The sequence below is a fragment of the Xenopus laevis genome, chromosome 9_10S, assembly GCF_017654675.1.
Source record: "Xenopus laevis strain J_2021 chromosome 9_10S, Xenopus_laevis_v10.1, whole genome shotgun sequence".
In the NCBI taxonomy this organism is placed as follows: domain Eukaryota; kingdom Metazoa; phylum Chordata; class Amphibia; order Anura; family Pipidae; genus Xenopus; species Xenopus laevis.
The window spans coordinates 2,514,778-2,533,453 of NC_054388.1; the positions used below are offsets into that span (position 1 = coordinate 2,514,778).

Sequence of the window (18,676 nt, forward strand, 5' to 3'; positions counted from 1 at the left end):
AAACGCTGTCGTCTTGTGATATTCTGCAAAAGTCCTTAAAATTTTTTTTTGGGTAACCGTGTTTCCCCATACATTTTTTTAACATATGGTACATAAACTATGCAGTGGGCTTATGTGTAGGGCATTATAACAACTCTATTGTCTTTATTAAGGTTCCCTGGACTTGTGTAATGTAAGTATTTGCTGCAACATATACGTCCATTCAACTTTATAATTACAGTTAGCCTGAGCGAAGACCTCTAAGGAAGTTGAGCTAGGCATTATTGAACGCTAGCGCATCTTCACTTTGATTGCCGATGTAACGCTAGTGAGCGAATTTCGCCTGGAGAAGTTTTGCTTTGGCTGCGAAGCCGTCGCTGGTGAATTTTCGCTGCTTAGTAAATTTACCCCTTGGGGTCTATAGTATATCATGTGCAATTTGCCGATACACAGCAGGCAAGGCTATACCAGGAGCTGCTAATCAATAAATAATGCATTGCATATATTTCTTGTCTAGGTATATGATGATATTGCTTTAATATTCTTTAATGACCCAATTTTTTTTTTCGTGTACACCCCGAATGTCACCTTCCTTTTTGGGTCATTGCTTCACAACTAATGTGCACTTAAAGTCATATAGTACTGTTCTTATTTCTTGTGTAATATTCATAGTTAACGCTATATAAAAACATTTCCATCGGTCGAGGAATAGCTAGGGCAGCATATAACAATTTCAGCAATTTGATTGCTAGGGTCCAATTTCCCCTAGCAACCATGCAATGATTTTAGTAAGAGACAGGAATATGAATAGGAGAGGCCTAAACAGAAAGAGGAGGAATAAAAAGTAGTGATAACAATACATTTGAAGACTTACAGAGCATTTGTTTTTAGATAAAGCCAATTGAAATGCTGCTTAGAATTAGCCATTCTAGTGCATTACACAACCCTTGATAGGAGATGGCCTTTGCGTAATTTGGAACTTTCTGGATAACGGGTTTCCGGATAACAGATCCCATACTTGTAGTAGCTTTATTGCCTGCCCTGGTAACAAGTGGGGCTTTGCCTGTCCGCATAGTGAGTGTGTTGATAATACTTCATAAAATGCTGTATGTTTTTATATCCCCTGTATACATGTTATGAGATAAGACTGTGAAAATGACTGAATATAATAATATCTATTCCAAATGATTGGTACAGGAACTGCCTGGTAGATCTAAGAACAGCACTCAATAGTAAAATCCAGGTCCCACTGAGACACATTCAGTTACATTGAGTAGGAGAAACAACAGCCTGCCAGAAAGCAGTTCCATCCTAAAGTGCTGGCTCTTTCTGAAAGCTTGTTGTATGTGGTAGAGTGAATTATTTTCATTATAAACAGTGTAATTTAGAGATAAAAACTACACCATAAAAATCATGGCAGAATCCTTTTAAATAAGAAAGCAAAGAAATAGCAGAGGAGGAGAAAGCAATGGTAGAGCGAAAGAGAGAGATAGCAGGCAAGAGGGTATTATCAGATTCTATGACTTTAGAGTAATATAATGTATTTTTCCAAGTGGAGACAGAGGAGGAGGCAAGTTCATTTCCTTCACACCTGATCCATCAGTTTGTAAGTGGGGTCCTTTAAGAGGCTTCTTACCATTTACTGTAACAAACGTGGGGTAATGGTTTGTGTTGTTTCTGGGAGTCCAGTGTGTCTAAATATTTATTCCAAATATAATAAAATAAGGAACCTTTGTCTTTTAGTGCCATGACCTGCTGGAGTTACACATGTAACATTTTAATGAACGGCACCATGTGACAACTAGATAAAGTTTGCCTTATCCATATGCCAGTTTACTTACAATTCTTCCCCTGCAGGAATGAGCTTCAATCCTCTGCCCAGCCCGGATGGCAGCACCTGTTTTAGTTTTGCCTCACGAGGACCAAAAAGAGATACTTTACACCGTCAGCCGGTATGAGCAATGGATGACATGATAAAAAAAAGCACAAAAAGCTGGAGTGGTTATTTGTGATGTTGAGAGATAAGATTTATAACAGTTCCCCCTATTATTCTCTCTGGCATATTTGACCCCTATATTCCTCCTGATGGAGATGACCTCCTGTCCTCACTCTCCGAGGAAGGTCTAATTCAGAGAACTCAGCAGCTGAAACAGACTGCGGCTTCTCAGCTGGCGTAAGTCCTGCTATGGATCAATAAAGTCTTTCATGGAAAATTGTGGAGGAAGATAAATAAAACGGTCTAGCTTGTGGCTGTCCAACTGGAGGCCTGTGGGCTATATGTGACCCTCCAAGAGAATTTTATGACCCAACATAGCCATTATTTTTAGGGATACACGGAATCCAGGATTCGGTTCGGCTTTTTTCAGCAGGATTCATGGTGAATCCCTATGGAACATGGAAAATGCATGGCAAAATTGCTCCTTCTTGGGCACCCCCCAAAGAGCCCATTGTAAAGGTATTTAAAGGAAAGAGCTTGGGTTTGACATTGGAACCACAATATGTTTCATACATCTTTTTTTTTTCTTCTCGTATTGCAGACTGTACTACTACCAGGACCACAGCTGAAGCCGTATCAGGAGTTGGATGATATCAGCTTTCAAAAGACAGAACCTGTCCCCAAGTATTGGTACAAATAGTACTGCACCTCCAGGCCCGGACTGGCAATCTGTGGGTTCTGGCAAATGCCAGAGGGGCTGCTATAAGGTCACATAGAAAGTCACTATTTAGTGGGCTGGTGGGGGCTGTTTGGGCCTCTATGTACCTGAAATACCAGGGCCTATTTTAATTCTCAGTCCGGACCTGTGCACCTCCTCCCTTGGAAGCAGCTTAAACTCCCAGAATTCTCCTAAGGAGCCACTAAAGGAATAAAAGCAAAAGCAACATTGGACTTCAATAACATACTTTTTCTTCTTCTCCATTCAAATGCAGATTTCTAGCTTGTTAAAAGTCATTGAACTGAATACAATGCTAAGTAAATCTGGCATGTATGGATGGTGCAGTGCACTAACTAGGCCAGAGAAATTGGAAGCAGGTGTGTTTAACCATCAGTAAAAAATCTCTAAATCCATTTATATAGAGTCATAGATCAACGGTAGCCAGAAAACTCAGGTTGAGTAGATAAAAATAATATCAATGTGGCGTTTTGTAATAAAACGTTAAATGTGCCCAGGTCTGGTCAGAATAAATTCCATCTACAGAGTGGTTGCTATGGGTTACTAGCCCTCCTTGTAATTGTGGGTCCCCTCGGAGTAATTGTGCTTGTTACAAGTCAGGTTTTTAGCACATGCTGTGCTGTTATTGAGTGGAGGTGATGGTAACATATTACCGAATGACACTGGCAACCATTTAAGTGTACAAATATTTTATTGTCTCTGTTCGGCATTAGAATTGTTCACAAATCTGAAGGCAAACCGTATAAAGAGATAGGATCATTTTATTTTGATGAGCTCTTACCACAGACAAAGGATGCGTTTCAACCTGTAACTTCCTATTCATTTCTGACTGTAAAGTAATTTCAGCGAAATAACTTTATTTCTCAACATATTTACCTATCATTATTAGAGTTATTTATTCCCCTTGTAAAATGCAATATACTTGATTTATGTGCATATTATATCACCCTATAAACTTTCTGTATTGTTCTCAGAAAGCACCCTAAAAACCCACATATTTACATTTGCCTTTTTTCTGCAGCACTCCGTTTAGTGATAGGGGTTTAGTTATTTAAAGTCCCAGGGGCAGACCTCTGCTTTCCTGGTGTTGGCCTGGTTCTCAGTGGGCTTCTCTTGAACATCCCAAGGGCAAATATCTGCCAGCTTGCCAGTGTCTTGGCCCCCTCCTGCGGCTGTACTTTGCTCAATGTGCCCTTGTTGGTTGGAGACAGAAAATGTCAGCTCTCTAGTGCAACCAGAGCTTTGTTCCCTCAGAGAGTGCTGCCAGCGCTTGGTGTGTTGCACAGACGTTGCTGGAGAGTACAGGTCACCAATCCGGCCTTCACTTTTGCTTAAGATTTTTGATAATGGCTGTGTATCCTCGCTGGACAAGCTGCAAAGAGAATTCTGCTTACTCTGTGACTTGTACATTCTGCCCTGGCATGGCTTGTTGGTCTGAGGGGACATCTTAGGACAACATTCTCCTGACTCTTTGTTTGCTGGCTCCCAAGTGTGGCTTTGGGACTGGCTCATAACTGCGGGTGTCCCTTCTGAATCTAGACTCTCCCAAGGACATATTTCCCCCCTATGTGCCTCCAAATCCAAGCTATCTGAAGTCTTAGACTTGACTGGGCCTGCATTAAACGTTTTACTTTGTGACTGACTGATTGTACCAGGAGAACCTCCTGACTCTTCACTTTCCCATGGACAGATTGCATCCCTCTGCCTACCCAGCTCCTCTAATTTTATTGCCAGACTCCGCCCACTGATGCCCCCCAAAGGCACACTTTCCACATCACTAGTTTCCCATGGGCAAATCTCTGATCTCAGCTTTTCCTCTTTTGCATCTTCCCAGGGACAAATTTGTTCCTTCAAGCTCACTGATTTCTTGGCTTTCCAATCTTCTATTTTTGGATCTTTTACCTGTCCCACTTCCCATGGACATATGTCTGCTTTCTGACTTCTCTGTTCTCTCTCCCATTCACCCTCATTCTGTTCCTTTACCCCCTTGGTACTTGGGGTGTGGAAGGATAGGCTGCTCCCTGACTGACTGAGAAGACCTCCGGGGCCCTCACTGTCTGTACTTTCCCATGGGCATATTTCGCTTCTTCTACTTTCTACACTGTTGGATTTGTGTGGAACATTCTCCATGCTCTCCCAGGGGCAGACTGCCTCTCTCAACTGGCTCATCCTTTCCAGCTTTCTGATAGGTGTAGCCTCCTTGGTGATTTGACTTGGAGAAGCCGTCTCCTCTTTACTGTTGTTGGATTTGTATGCTACCTGCCGGGGAGGGGTACGCAATGATCCTTCCTCTGGCAAATTTAGAGCAACTGGTTTTTGATTCTTATAATCGCCATCATTCGATTCTGTCTCCCATGGGCAAATTTCTTCCATCTTGTGCTTTAAGGGGCTACCTTCTGCACTGGCATGCTGTTTGCCCTTATCCTTCAGCTCTTTCACTTTAAATGCTCTGACTGCCAAGACTAGGCTTTTCAGGGTGCCCTTATGGAGTGGTTTTAAGGTATCTGCACAGTCTGCTTTGTTGTCTCTGCTTTTTAGGCTTGGTGCCTTTGTTTTCAGCTCATCTGAAGCTAATGAACCTGTGCCAGGTTTTACTGAAATGGAGCAAGGATCATCTGGGTCTTGTTTAGTGGTGGCACCTTGTGAATGCCCATATTCACTTCCATCATTGCTTGGGCTCTTGATTTCCTCACCACCTCCCACACTATGGTGCTTACTACTACTTATATCACCTTTTTTCTTTGAAATATGTGTCTTTTCTGAACTGTGTGAACTGTCTAAGCTACTGCATTTACCAGGAGCATAGGTTACATGTTTCTGAGAACGACTTTCAGTTGGTGGAGGGAGCTCTTGCACTTCCCAAGGGCAAACCTCTGCTTTGTCAAAGCTGCCACCTAGAAGGGGGTTCCTGCTTCCTTCCATGGTCCGTTCTATCTCGGCAGCTCCAACTAGTGGACCCTTGGCGTTGCCCATCACACTGTGGGATTTTTGAAGGGGACCAGGACATATACTGAGTGGAGCTTTATCAGCCAGTAGGTTGTGGGCACTAAGGGACTTACAGACCAGGGGGGCATGGCATAGAGAGTCTCCACGAGAACGCATGGAGACATTCCTGGCCAGATTCCTTCTCATTAGAGAATCCCGTAGTGAGGCATCTCGGGTTGAATTCTCCAGGCGCGGGGAGGGTTGTCCAGCATCCTTGGATTCCTGCATATGGTCATATGTGCTGTGTGACTTACGTAAAGAAAGTACCCTCTGTCGCAGTGACTCTTCCCGCGACTTAACACTGCCGCCATCTTGCTGCTTCTGCCGCTGAACCCTGCCGGAGCCAGGGGAACCCTCTTTATCCTCTCGGGCACTCTGTCGGTTTGCAGAATCTGGGGTTTCCGTGATGCGTCTCATGATGGAGCGGCCAATGCCTCGGCGGGAGCTACGTTTTTTCTGGAGGTGAGGATTATTTATGGTCATCTTTTTGGTTTTGTGTACTTCTAGTTGTGCATAGAGTTTTTTCAACTCATCCTGCGAATGGAAAACATTGAAAATAAAAATACCCATGTGAACATTGTGTTTCTCACATTGATTTTAGAGACTAAAGTTGCAAACATTTATATGGGTGACCGTTTCCAAGACAAAGGTGAAATGTAGATGTAAGTATTTACATGCTTTGATTTAAATCTTATAAAGGAAGCCCTCTATAATATCTTTTAAGCAGGGTCATTTGGACCATGGGCCTGCAGTTATTTTACAAGACGATATTATGGCCCAATGGCTAAAGTTGGACTAGGCTTCTTAGGGCTCAACAGAGACCCTGCCATTGAGAGCTCACTCTCACAGATATTACATATAGACGGTGCTAAATATATTAGATTTCATATAAGTCTGTGATGGAAATAAGAAAGGGCTGTTGGGAACTGTTATTGGCTGAGGCCCAACTGGAGATGTCGCCATTAATGTAGAAGTTTGCCTTAACCTACTGGAGACATGACTTTAAACAAGCAGAATAATATTTTTCTTATATAATTCAGATTTTTTTTTTTTAACATTGGCAGTAAAGACTTCTTTGTGAGACTGGATCACCAGCAATTCTGGAAACGGACATGCAGAAGAGAGATATGCAAGGGGTGAGAGGAATGTAGTTGAAACCGTGATGGCTTCGGACTAATTCAGGTTATATTTATCTATTTTCATAGATTCAATATATATATATATAGACAATTTTGCTTAAACAGGCAAAAAGGATTTAACGGTTAAGGTGTTTTTTGCTTGTTTGTTTTTTACATACCATCGACGTTCTGCGAGTTGCATAGAAATCAAAGGCACATCATCAGATTTTTGTGCTTAAATTGTTAGTTACTCATTTCAAATAACCACTACTAGAACCACTACAATATTGTCTAAATTATAAGAAATACATGTCACTATATCATTATACACTAGAAGCTGCACACTAGATGCCCAATAAATACCTAATATACCTTTTATATACCCATGGTAATCTGTGATGGGGTAACCTCTCCTTCTCTTAATATTCCTGCAGCCTCTTCCGTTTCCCTTATCTTCCCTCTAAGGAGCTGCTGATTGGATACTAGAGCATGTGAAGGCTGCAGGAGGAAGGGCCCCCTATAAAAACATGCAGTCTCAATATATGATACCAAGTACCTAAATTATCTCCTAAACATGCTTCATCCTGGAGGAACAAAAGCCCTACTGCAGAATGGACCACTTGCATGTTCCAGCCTTCCAGGACATTTATTTACTTCACTATATTGGGGGTAAATCTGAAAAAGCACTATCCCTTGCCCTGGGTGGTTTCAGGATCCCTGAGACCACATAGCTGAGAAAGTGGGCCCTCCACGGAAGAGAAGAAACAAGGAGCTAGCGCATCGGGGTTCATAAACCTTATAGGCATGGATGAGCTATCTTAGATTCTCAGTAACCCAAGCAACATCAAGTGTAAAAGAAGACGAGTTTAGTAAGGTAATATATTACATTATCTATGAAGTGTGATTCCTACAGCTAACATGGTTGCATATTCTCACCCGGATGTCATCGGGGTCCAGGCTGTGCTCGCTCCATGCTGATGTGATACTGCTATTAAGGTTCGAGCGGGAACGTCTCAAGTCCAGCTCATCCTCGTAGACTTCAGCTGCTATCTCTTCCCGTGGTGGAACCCCTGCATGTAGAAACTAACAAATTTCCTTTCAGTATGACCTGTGTATACTCACACACATCTCCATCACCATAGAGTGGCGGTAAACTAGTGGACAGGGGTGTAATACAGAGGAATCTGGGGGCCCAGGAGGTATAGGGGCCCCACAAGACCCAAATAATGAGTGATTTCAACATATATTGCTAAAACATGACAAATCTCTGGATATGTTGCGGACCCTAAAATTTATTTGCTGTGGGGACCAGTAACATCACGTTACGCTACTTCCAGTGGACACTAACCTTCGGCACAAACAATAGGATGAGTGTCATGGTCACCGTCCCATGTGTATGGATAAAGAACAGAAGCAACGTCCAATCTGGATGAAGCGAAGGAACAATAAGAAATCTAGAGAAAAGGAGACAAAGAATCAATGAGCTTCACAGAGAGCACTATATCAACATCATCATGAAAAGTCCTATGTGCTAGTGACTACATTGTGACCTCTGCAATGGATTTCTCCACTCACCGAAGCACATGGAATGCAGCGGAGACAATCATCTCATTGTGGATTGCAATTCCCATATATCGAGGCTCATGAAATGCAGAAGGAATCGATCGGGCTCTGTAGCACAGGAAGCTTCCCCAGCAAAGAAGGAGCACCTCGGCTGAGAAAAGGGTAAATATTTTAATATATTCAAGATTTGGGTGTCACTAGTCATGTCTTTTCAGCCAGATTGTTAGGATGGAAAAGCTCATACTGGATCTATGGGCTCTGTTGATGACAGTTGGTCCAAGTCCAGGTCATTGGATATATTATGGAAGTGGTAGCGATTAAAATAAAATAAATTGGTTATTGTCTTGGGGGCCTTATTTATCAAAATCCAATTTTTCTATTTTAATTTAAAAAGTCTGACCAAACTAGAAGCCACAATTGGAGCTTATTTTATACTTAAAAAAAAGCACAATTTAATCGGATCTGGAACAAACCCGAAGAAATTGAGCGAAAGTCTGAATCATACAATTTTTCCTGAGTCTTTTCCCGAATCAGGCTTTTTCCCAGAAAGCCTGAATTTTTCTGATTTTTGCCCTAAAAGTCCAAAATAGTTGGATTTTCGGGTGAATTCCAGCGTAAACCACATAAACTTCCAGATAGTATAGGGAATTTTCCCATTGACTTATATACAACCTGGCAGGTCTGAGATGCTGGATTTTCAGATTCAGATTTTGTGCACCATTGGGCTTTCATGTTTAAGGTGAGCCAGCTGTTGTCATGGCACTCCAGCTTCCTCACAGGTATATGGATAACCCACCAAGGGGTTCTCACCTATAGACATCATGTAATCCCAGCGGTCATGGTCGCAAGTGTAAAAGACGAGGCCCTCTCGGGTTTGTGTGCGGATCACCACCAGAACGCCTCGCCGCAGGTTCTCTAGTGTTCCCAGAGTCCATCCCACCAGGAACCAAATGCAGAACAGCAGGAAGACAAACAACATGCGCAGCAAACGCATGCTGGTCAGGTAGGGGACCCGCTGAGCTGTGCGTGAGAGGAACACTTTCATGACCCTGCGGGGAATGATTATAAATAATGCCCCTTTATCTCATGCTTAAAGCCCAGCATAATGTGCAGGCGAATAAAAACATGCTGCCAAGGCTGTTATTGCTTGAAGATGATGCTCACCTGTACAGTTTTAATACAATGGTTCCATATACAATACAGAATCCCAGCAGGCGGACCCAGCGCAGCACAAAACACCGGAAAACACTGGGCTTAAAGTACAGGATGAACACCTGGAAGAGGTGCAATAACATTCTGTTAGGTCTGAGATTTTGCACAACCTGTCTAACCAATACACATAGACAACTAGGATCATGGCGGATCAGAGGTTCTTTGCCAGTGACTGAAATAAGCTGGTGGAGAATGTTCCTTGTGTTCCATGGTCCTCTATCTGGGTTTAAAGGATAAAAAGCAGGCATGCACAGAATAATTGATGGCCTTTGGGTAACTCACCGAAAAGTAGAGCAGCAGAGACCCGAAAAGGATTGTCTCAAGGAGGACGAGTCCAGATGCACGGATTCTCTGCAGGAGGAACCATCGGACAGAGTTACGGGTTCAGTGAGGACAGAAGCAGTTTAAAAGGAAAGTTATTCGAGCATTAATGTTTGGAATGACAAAGATAATGATATGAGCAACTGCCATCTGATATTCCTTTTCTCGCTCTTTTGGTTTTTAACCGAAAAAATGTAGTGGAATGTGGTTGCTGGGCTCAACACTGCTCAGCAACAACTGAAAATCAGATTCCTTCGGAGGATCATTTTTCCCTACTTAAGCGCCACATAGACGCGACGATTCTTCTTGCAGAACGACCGATTTTAGGGAAGCCCGACCGATCCTTCAAAATTATCGTGCGGTTAGTGGGATTCGAACGATCGCACATCTTGCGATTTTTCGGCCGACATCTGTCAGGAAATTGATCGGGCAGGTCAAAAAATCTTTGTCGTCCCAGTACAATCTATCTATGTTTGCAGGGCCAAGCAGCTCCCCTTTGTTTGCCTGGCAAATTGGTCTTTTTAGTTGATAGTAAAGATCGTACGATCGTTCTGAGAAGATCATGGTTTCATGATCAGGATCTTTTAAAAATCTCAACATCTATGGCCAGCTTTATGTTGCATCACTTTCTGTTAATCTGTTATTCCTACTGCATCCCGGTTGCTAGACTAAGAGGGACTCTAGCAACCAGATAATTCTTCATATTCCAGAACGCAAAAACCAACTAAACTGCTGGAAAAATAAACCCCAAACACTTACTTTGCTGTCGCGGAAGTTGTAAGACACCAGCATGCTCAGGAACACCACCAGCATCCCCGTAGCCTGCACCGACAGTACGGTAACCCGGAGGGCCCAGTCCTCCTCCACCAGGCAGGGGCTGCCATCCACGCACGTTGCACAGCCTTCACTGCATGGCCGACAAGCCACGTTAGACATCTCTGAGCCTGTGGGGCGGTCATAAGTACCATCTATAAATACTACAACTCAGTTCTTTGCCATGGGATACAGACACTTCTATACAAACACACACAAGGAAATACACTGTATATGTCTACTTCATATAATAGACATAAGTATATATACATGTACTGACACATTGGTATAATATTCAGGAGTCTATGAACTACATTTATAAAACAGATCTAGGTACATATACACATACATATATCTATATTTACACAGTGTTACATTACCCTCATGGCGTGTCCTGTAATAGCCAGGCTGGCACACGCATCGGTACCTGCCCAAGGTGGAGCCGTCGTTTTCATCCGATATGCACTGGGTGGGGGGGACACGCAGCTCAGAACATGCCAATTACATGTCACTGCCAACATTGCACATTCCAGCCACAACATAGCCATGTCTGCGCCGCATTCTTATAGGATATATATAAAGCATGGCCTTGGTATGTTCCTTGTTAAATAAGGAACCATCAAAATTATTATTTTGGGTCAGAATTTCGGATATGTTTAATATCGGGCTAATGCAGCTTTCTGTAATGTTTTCAAGATTAAATTCCCCTAGGGATGAGTGTCCCATTAATTTGAGGCCCAAGTGAGAGATATTCAACCCCTCCAATAGGTTTCCGGCAGCTCAATCACGATGCATTGCAGTCATGCTTAGTCTTTAAACTGAAAGCAAGTCCACAATTAAAAACGATTAAAAGAAAAACATTAGCCTTACTGTTCCTTTATCAGTTACTACTAAAAAAGCAATGGCGTAAGGATAGCGGAAGCAGACCCCACAGTCACAGGGGGGCCCAACGAACAGGGGGGCCCAGACTTCAGGGTCTGCTTCCTCTATAACTAACAACAAAAAACTCTCTTACCAGTAGGTGAGAAGGGGGGCAGGGAGTTGGCAGAAGGATGGGGCAGGAGGATGGGGTACAGAGTGAGCCGGTCCCCTCTGAAGATTTTTTTTGCAGGGGGCCCAACGCACTCTAGGTACGTCACTGCTAAAAAGCTTTGCAAAGTACACCTGCCCTTATGGGTTTATGTTTTAAAGGAAAACTATACCCTTCAAACAATGTAGGTCTCTATGAAAAAGATATTGCATAAAACAGCTCATATGTAAAACCCTGCTTCATGTAAATAAACCATTTTCATAATAATATACTTTTTTAGTAGGATGTACCATTGGGTAATCATAAATAGAAAACTGCCATTTTAAAAAATAAGGCCAGCCCCCTGGGATAGTAGGATTCACGGTGCACACAAACAAACCATACTTTTTAGGTCACATGAGCCAATTAACAGACAGAATTCTGTCTTTTGCTTCCACACTTTTTCCTGTTACAGATAGAAGCACATTTATCAAGGGTTGAATTTTGAGGGTTAATAACCCTTCGACCCTCTAAGTTAAATCCTTCGAATATCGAATTCGAAGGATTTAGTGCAAATCCTTCGATCGAACGAACGATTTTAAGGATTTTTCTTTGATCAAAAAAAGCTTAGAAAAGTGCTGGGGAAGGTCCCCATAGGCTAACATTGCATCTCGGTAGGTTTAAAGTGGCGAAGTATGAAGTCGAAGTATTTTTTTTAAAGAGACAGTACTTCAATTATCGAATGGTCGAATAGTCGAACGATTTTTATTTCGAATCAAAGTCGAAGGTCGTAGTAGCCTATTCGATGGTCGAAGTACCCAAAAAAATACTTCACTCGAGCTTTGTAAATGTGCCCCATAGTGTTTAGTATTTCTGGTTAGGTGATCTCTGAGGGACACACAGATCATCACAAAATGGTGGTTCAAGGCAAGAGATGTAAAAGGGCAAACATGTTTTCTTGTGACGCTTCCCTTTAAAGGAGAAGAAAAGTCATTTAGCACTTGGGGGTGCCAAATGTTAGGCACCCCCAAGTGATTGTATTTACTTACCTGAAACCCCGGGCTGGTGCTCCTATCAGCAGAAAACTGCACCGGCCCAGGTTATACCAGTGAGCACCACGGAGCCATCCTCTTCCGGTTCTTCTTTCTTCTCGCGGCTGCGCAGTAGAACGAAAAGCCGAACTTTAACTAAAAAGTCGAATTTTTCATTCTACTGCGCATGCGTCTGCCCCGGGAAACTTGAAGCAAGAAGAAGCCAGAAGAGAAGAGCTCCGTGGTGCTCACTGGTATAACCCCGGGCCGGTGCAGTTTTCTGTTGATAGGAGCACCGGTCCTGGGTTTCAGGTAAGTCGGTACATTCACTTGGAGTCACCTAACATTTGTGCTAAACGACTTTCCTTCTCCTTTAAATATGGTTCATGGTGATGACCCATCCGTGTAAAAAAGATGCCAAATCCGAGCATGAGTTCCAGTTGTGTTCATAAACGCTCAGCCCCCAAAACTGTAAATTGTTCTCTGGTGTTTAGATTTCTTGCCACTATATACAGCAAGGGGCAGCTGGGTGAGGAGACAACATACCCCATCCCTTTTGGGGGCCCCGTTTACCTGGGTACTGTTCTCATCACAGCTGTGGCTGTTTGCAAACCAAGCCGACCCTTTGGCACATTGGTCTATTCCCAAGTTCAGCAGCTGCACATCCACACGTAAGGTCCCCCTGTGATACAGAAAGTGACGGGTATTGTTCATATCAAACATGTATAACAGAATCATATCATAGGTAATTCCATAGGAAAGTCCACACTGATCTCTTTATATGAATGCAAAAGGCTTGCTTTTTGGACTTTTTTAGCTTGGGGGTCTTGTAGATTGTTTAACACCTGACACTTGAAAAGGTACACTGATAATATAGCGCACTCTAATATAGTAGGCATATGTCATACCCAATGATATTTACATGGCCCCAATCTTCAGTACTAATATAGTTTTATTTATTTATTGATCCTGAGTGGGGCCTCCTGGACCTTTGTGTAATTGATCCAGGATTCACAGAATCTTGTTCATTGCTATTTTACAGTAGCTAACTTAATATAAAATGCTTCATTCCGGGACAGAATCTGCTCCTTCCTGAATTGCTAAGAATCTACTTGTCTTGATCACTCCTTTCACAGAATCCTGTTAACTGCTATTTTACAGTAGCTAACTTAATATGAAATGCTTTTTTACAGGATTGAATCAAGCTACTTGCCTTGATTACTCCTTTCACAGAATCCTGTGCCCCACTTACATTTAATAACAATCTACCAACAATCAGCATTGTATAGAGGGAACCCAAAAGCCCCAAAAAAGTTGAGGTGAGGACCCTTGTTCTAGACTCTGGATCTCAAGCCATTTTCTGCAAGGGAATAAAGGCTGGACGTAGAGAGTTGGTGAGGGCTGCCAATTAGAAGATATGCATGTCTGCAAAGGTATAAAGGCAATAAATCTTGCAAAATCAAGTTTCGTGGATGCAGAGCTGAATAATATGCTTTAGGTCTCGAAGCCTTTAAAGGTTAAATTCATTGGACTAGCCTAATTTTTTTCAATATGTTGTTCTTCCGGGGGCTCTAAGGTTGTAACCTCAGACAAGAACACAGAGGCACTGAGAATTCACAATTCCCTTACGGCACCAGGGAGAGAAATACCAGAATAATAGGAAAGGGTAAAGCTTAGAGGAAAGGCTGCTCCATAGACTCATGAGAACTTGATCAGAATAATGGCTTGTATTGACTTCCAATAGCTCCTGCGTAACATTACACTGAATGCCATGGAAGGTTGTTTACTTGGTACCGAAAATAGAGCTATAATAAAGCTTTTAGTAGTAACTGATTATCAGGGAAGGATAAAAGGTGACAAATGCATGTGATGAGGGAGTTCTTACAATAGGAGCAACTAAAGGTCCCTTTGTCCTTCCCAAAACCAACATCTGTGGACTAAAGGTCACCATACATGGGCCTATAAAAGCTGCTGACAGACCGAGTCCGTGTGGTAGGCTTCCCCAATCGATATCTGGCCGAAAGTCGGGGAGATCTCGATTGGGCAGGTTAAAATATCCCATCCACACCTATACGTGTATGCGGTCCCGCGATCCAACCACCCATTTTGAATGCATTGTGATCCGATCGTTGGGCTCTAGGGCCCACGATCGGATCAGCCAGATATCGCCCACTTCAATGTGGGCATTTCGGGGAGAGATCCGCTCGTTCTCTGCGTCTATGGCCACGTTACGTGTGGCCCTAGAAGCTCAGTATATCTGTTTCCCACAAAGAATGTTTTATCTACATATAGATATACAGTGCATATACAAATACTGTATAGGATCTATTATGCAGAGAAAAAAACATTCTCTGATTTCTCTTGTACTTCCAATGCAGTCCTACAGTTGCATTGACTTTTCATGTGGTTTAACATCTAGTAGTGCTACGGCTAAAACAAGTGGGCTTGATATATGAAAGTAGAGATCACAGGGAGAAAGATACAAAGGTATTGATGGGTGAGAGCATGGTATATAGGATGGCAATGTTTGCAGGCAGTATATGTGGTGAGTTGAGGACCTAAAGGTACTGAAGGGTCATGGCAGGATAAAGAGGACATTATGGGGGAATATACAAGGATATAAATGTAGAACATTATGGAGATATGAAGGGCTTTATAGGAGAGGACCTTATATGAAAGGTATGATCATGTTCATAAGGGTAAAAGCTGGATTAGAGGGCAGAGACGGAGTAGGGCATGGGTAATGGTGAAGATAAGATTTGAGTGGATACTACTAAAGACTGGAGAGTTGTTGGTAATTAAAGTCAGACTATAACAGGCGTGAGAAATAGAAGAACCTTCTGGCCGTATCTAGTAAGTGAGGAGGAGTGAGACTAAGGCAGGAAAGTACTAATGCAGTTAAGCGCTGGCACCCAGGACCATCTGCTCACATTGTGCCGCCTGGAGAGATTTTTGGCTTAACAGCTGCTCAGTTTGAGGGCGGATGTGACTGATACAGACATGAGTGTGTGAGAGACTAATGTGAGGGGGAGGAAAGAGAGAGGGAAGGTGAGAGGATGGGAAGGCAACAGGGCACCAATGGTGAGTTTATAAATTAACAGTTGTTTATAAAGGCAAACAGGGGGCAGTCTATGAGCTGCTATTTTTGTATAATCACCAGATGAGTGATTCTTATATTACAGATGTTTTAATGGATGGATTGACCCAGATAATGTCATTCTCTGCAGATTAAAAACCACGCAGTATCATTGGCACAGACATTGCACATGTATCAGAGGAGGCACCTTGCTCACAAATGTCCTTTCTTTGCACAATAGTATTTTGTTATTATTACACAGCGCTTGTGAGTTACAAACATTGATTTCAATTTGCTGTAGAAATAGAAATTTGCATTGTATTCTGCCCCCCCCCTTACTGATCAATTTTGTTCCCTTCCATGGTATTTGTTGCCCACAGACATCCACCCCCACCAATATAGATGGCAGTTAGCTCACTTACTTAAACTCTGGACTTAGATCAGGCTTCAGCCCATAGAATGCTGCTGAGAGGGAGGTTATCCATCCTTGCAAAAAGTGTCCCCCCTCGCATTCCAGGAAAGGTTTGGTCCACCGCACATGGCTATGGTCTACAATGTAGCTGTCCCCTCTGCTCCATTTTGGTGTGTCAAGGCTTCGGAGGTCATTCAAAAGAATGGCTTTAGTCAAGGAGGGACTGGCATGGGAATTGTCCCATGACCCCAAGTTCCCTTTGTGCCTTCCATGGTGGAAATCAGAAGAGAGATCTTGAAGAAGAATCTCATGGCCTTTCTTTGTGGCCTGAAGAAGCAGCAGGGGCTTGGAGGACATAGGGTGTGCAGTGAGGGAAAGCAGGGCACGTCGAATGTGTGGGTGTCCACCTGCCAGACTCCTTACCAAAGCATGGTACCACTCCATGTCCTCTTTTATGCTTGACTCACGCATGTCACTGGCCTGGAAAATCATATTGAGGAAGTTGGTGGCATGGAGCAGAGAATCTCGTGGTCCCCTAAGGTGGGAAAGAACTGTCTCTGGTGGGAGTCCCTGCAGTTCAGTGAGCTCAAAACTTTTTGAACAATTGGCTTCTGAAAGCAAAATATGGTCCCCTGAGTGGAGAAAGTTTAGAGCGGCTTTGCTGCCTTCATCATCGACTGGGTCTATATCAGGGGAAGGGGACAGAGAAGTCATTGGAAAAGAGGTGGAAGAGGTAGAAGGGGGAGAAGGAAGAGAAGCATGAAGAGATGATGTGGATTCTATAGAAGGTGAAGAGTCTGCTGGGACAGAGACTGCTAAGGTAGAAACAGAGGAAGGAAACAAGGTGCTGGGTGAGTCATTTGAAGTTGTGGATGGTGGAGTGGGTGTTGGTGCTGGCATCCACTCCTTAGCATTTGTTGTCCATGAGGTGCTCTCGTTGGCATGGACTATCTGCTGGGCATGATGGCACCAGAGAAGTAACCACCACAGCACTGCCATTTCTTCTTCTGAGCGAGATTACACAAGGGATATCCTCCCTGCGAGATGTAGGATTAGACTTGGGCCCCGCAGTGATGAATATGATCCATCCATTTCACAGATGGGCCAGCTGCCAGCGAAGATATGAATAATCTACATCAGAGGAACTCTGCGATGAATCCTCCCTGTTCATGCCACCCTGCTACCATCTCCCATGTGCTCTCGCAATAAATATACTGCACACAAATGCTCTTTCCCCACTATAATCCTCTCTTTATCTCCTTTTCAGATCTCCCTTCCCAGTCTACCTCTTTAACTGCTCCTGAATCCCTCCTTTCTTTCTGTTTTTGATCTGGATATATGTGCGTCACTTAGTTCCCCAGTCTGTCGCTGGCTCTGCCCCCTGCCCTGTGCCCGCTTCTGCCTAATCCCTGCCCTCATCAATAGACCCAGGTATTCAAGAACAGAAGGGAAGATGTATGGAAAGGTTCCAGGATAAGGGAGGAGAGACTGGAAACAAGGGAGAAGCTGAGATGCGGAGGGGGGAGATTGGCAGCTGACAGTTGGTAGGCTCAGTGCAGAGCAGGGAAAGATAGAATGCCTTGTGAATTATGGGCATAGGTGTTGCCCTCTGGAAGTGTATGGGGGGTGATGCTCCTATGGGGAGTCACTGGGAAGTGCAAGTTGTGGGACAAAGTGGAAGCTCAGCAGTCAGTGCTGGTGGTGTTTCAAGATGAGCAGATGTGCACAGTGAGGAGATGAGGATGAGAAGCAGATATCCTACCCAGGCTGTGTGTGTGCGTATGTGTGAGAGTGGGTGCTAATTCTAATGGAAGAAGTGCTAGGGAAATGCAGGGAGGTTGGAATGGATTTTCCTGGGTAGGAGGGAGGCAGGCGGCAAGAGGTGGCAGTGAGAGGTGACAGTGAGTGTAGAGGTGGAGACAGCAGGCAGCCAAAGTGATGCTCAGTGAGGGTGCGGGAGATGGGGAGATGTCCTGTGCCGGATGCAAGCCGTGTGTGTGTGGTGTGAACAGGGAGTATCGGCTTCTGCTTTTTCTCCCCTGTAGAAGAGATGCAGCTTGTGTCGTCACACCCTGGATGGAGCTCCATGGCAACCGAGGATGGCAACCAAACCCTGCCCCCTCTCTCACCAGCATCAGTCTGGGTACCATGCAACTGCCGACATACATACACATATCTACATAAGTACATGGGCATGCATCAACATGTGTGCGTCTGCTAAGCAGCATTACCATAATAATAAGTACTCCACATGTCTAGGCCATTAGATAACTAGAAGCAAATCTAGGGCACTCAGACACATTTATGTAACCATCCAGAACAAAAAAAATAAATAAATAAATATATATATATATATGTAGTGAGTGTAGGACTGACCAGACCAGGGATGACTTTGATGCAGTTGGTCAGCTTGAATATATTGCAATATATGGACTGGGTGGGCATTTTTAGTTGCCTTATGCACAAAATGTTCCAAATATATGGA

General features: G+C 43.5%; 1 protein-coding gene across 2 annotated transcripts; it reads right to left on the bottom strand.

The window, feature by feature from the left end:
- Positions 1-3,323: 3,323 nt before the first annotated feature.
- On the bottom strand, positions 3,324-17,494 carry gpr179.S (G protein-coupled receptor 179 S homeolog). 2 transcript variants are annotated; one of them, XM_041578702.1, is made up of 12 exons: positions 16,202-17,494; positions 13,277-13,385; positions 11,044-11,128; positions 10,610-10,794; positions 9,812-9,880; positions 9,482-9,591; positions 9,128-9,366; positions 8,330-8,468; positions 8,103-8,208; positions 7,691-7,837; positions 6,934-6,943; positions 6,085-6,170 (listed from the first exon to the last, which is right to left on the bottom strand). In XM_041578702.1, exons 1-12 carry the CDS (start codon positions 17,188-17,190, stop codon positions 6,166-6,168), a joined length of 2,193 nt encoding a protein of 730 aa, XP_041434636.1. In that variant the 5' UTR covers positions 17,191-17,494; the 3' UTR covers positions 6,085-6,165. The 2 variants fall into 2 exon arrangements, with proteins under 2 accessions (XP_018093500.2, XP_041434636.1); XM_018238011.2 differs by lacking the exon at positions 6,934-6,943 and having other exon boundaries at positions 3,324-6,170.
- Between the last annotated feature and the right edge of the window lie 1,182 nt (positions 17,495-18,676).

Bases quoted from the DNA above. Each gene is read 5' to 3' on its own strand.
- gpr179.S (XM_018238011.2), bottom strand. From the start codon at position 17,190: ATGGCAGTGCTGTGGTGGTTACTTCTCTGGTGCCATCATGCCCAGCAG. The intron at 8,469-9,127 runs GTGAGAACCCCT...CCCTTTTCTCAG, and splicing joins GGATTACATGATGTCTATAG to CCGAGGTGCTCCTTCTTTGC. The intron at 6,171-7,690 runs GTGAGAATATGC...TTCCATTCGCAG, and splicing joins TGGACCCCGATGACATCCGG to GATGAGTTGAAAAAACTCTA.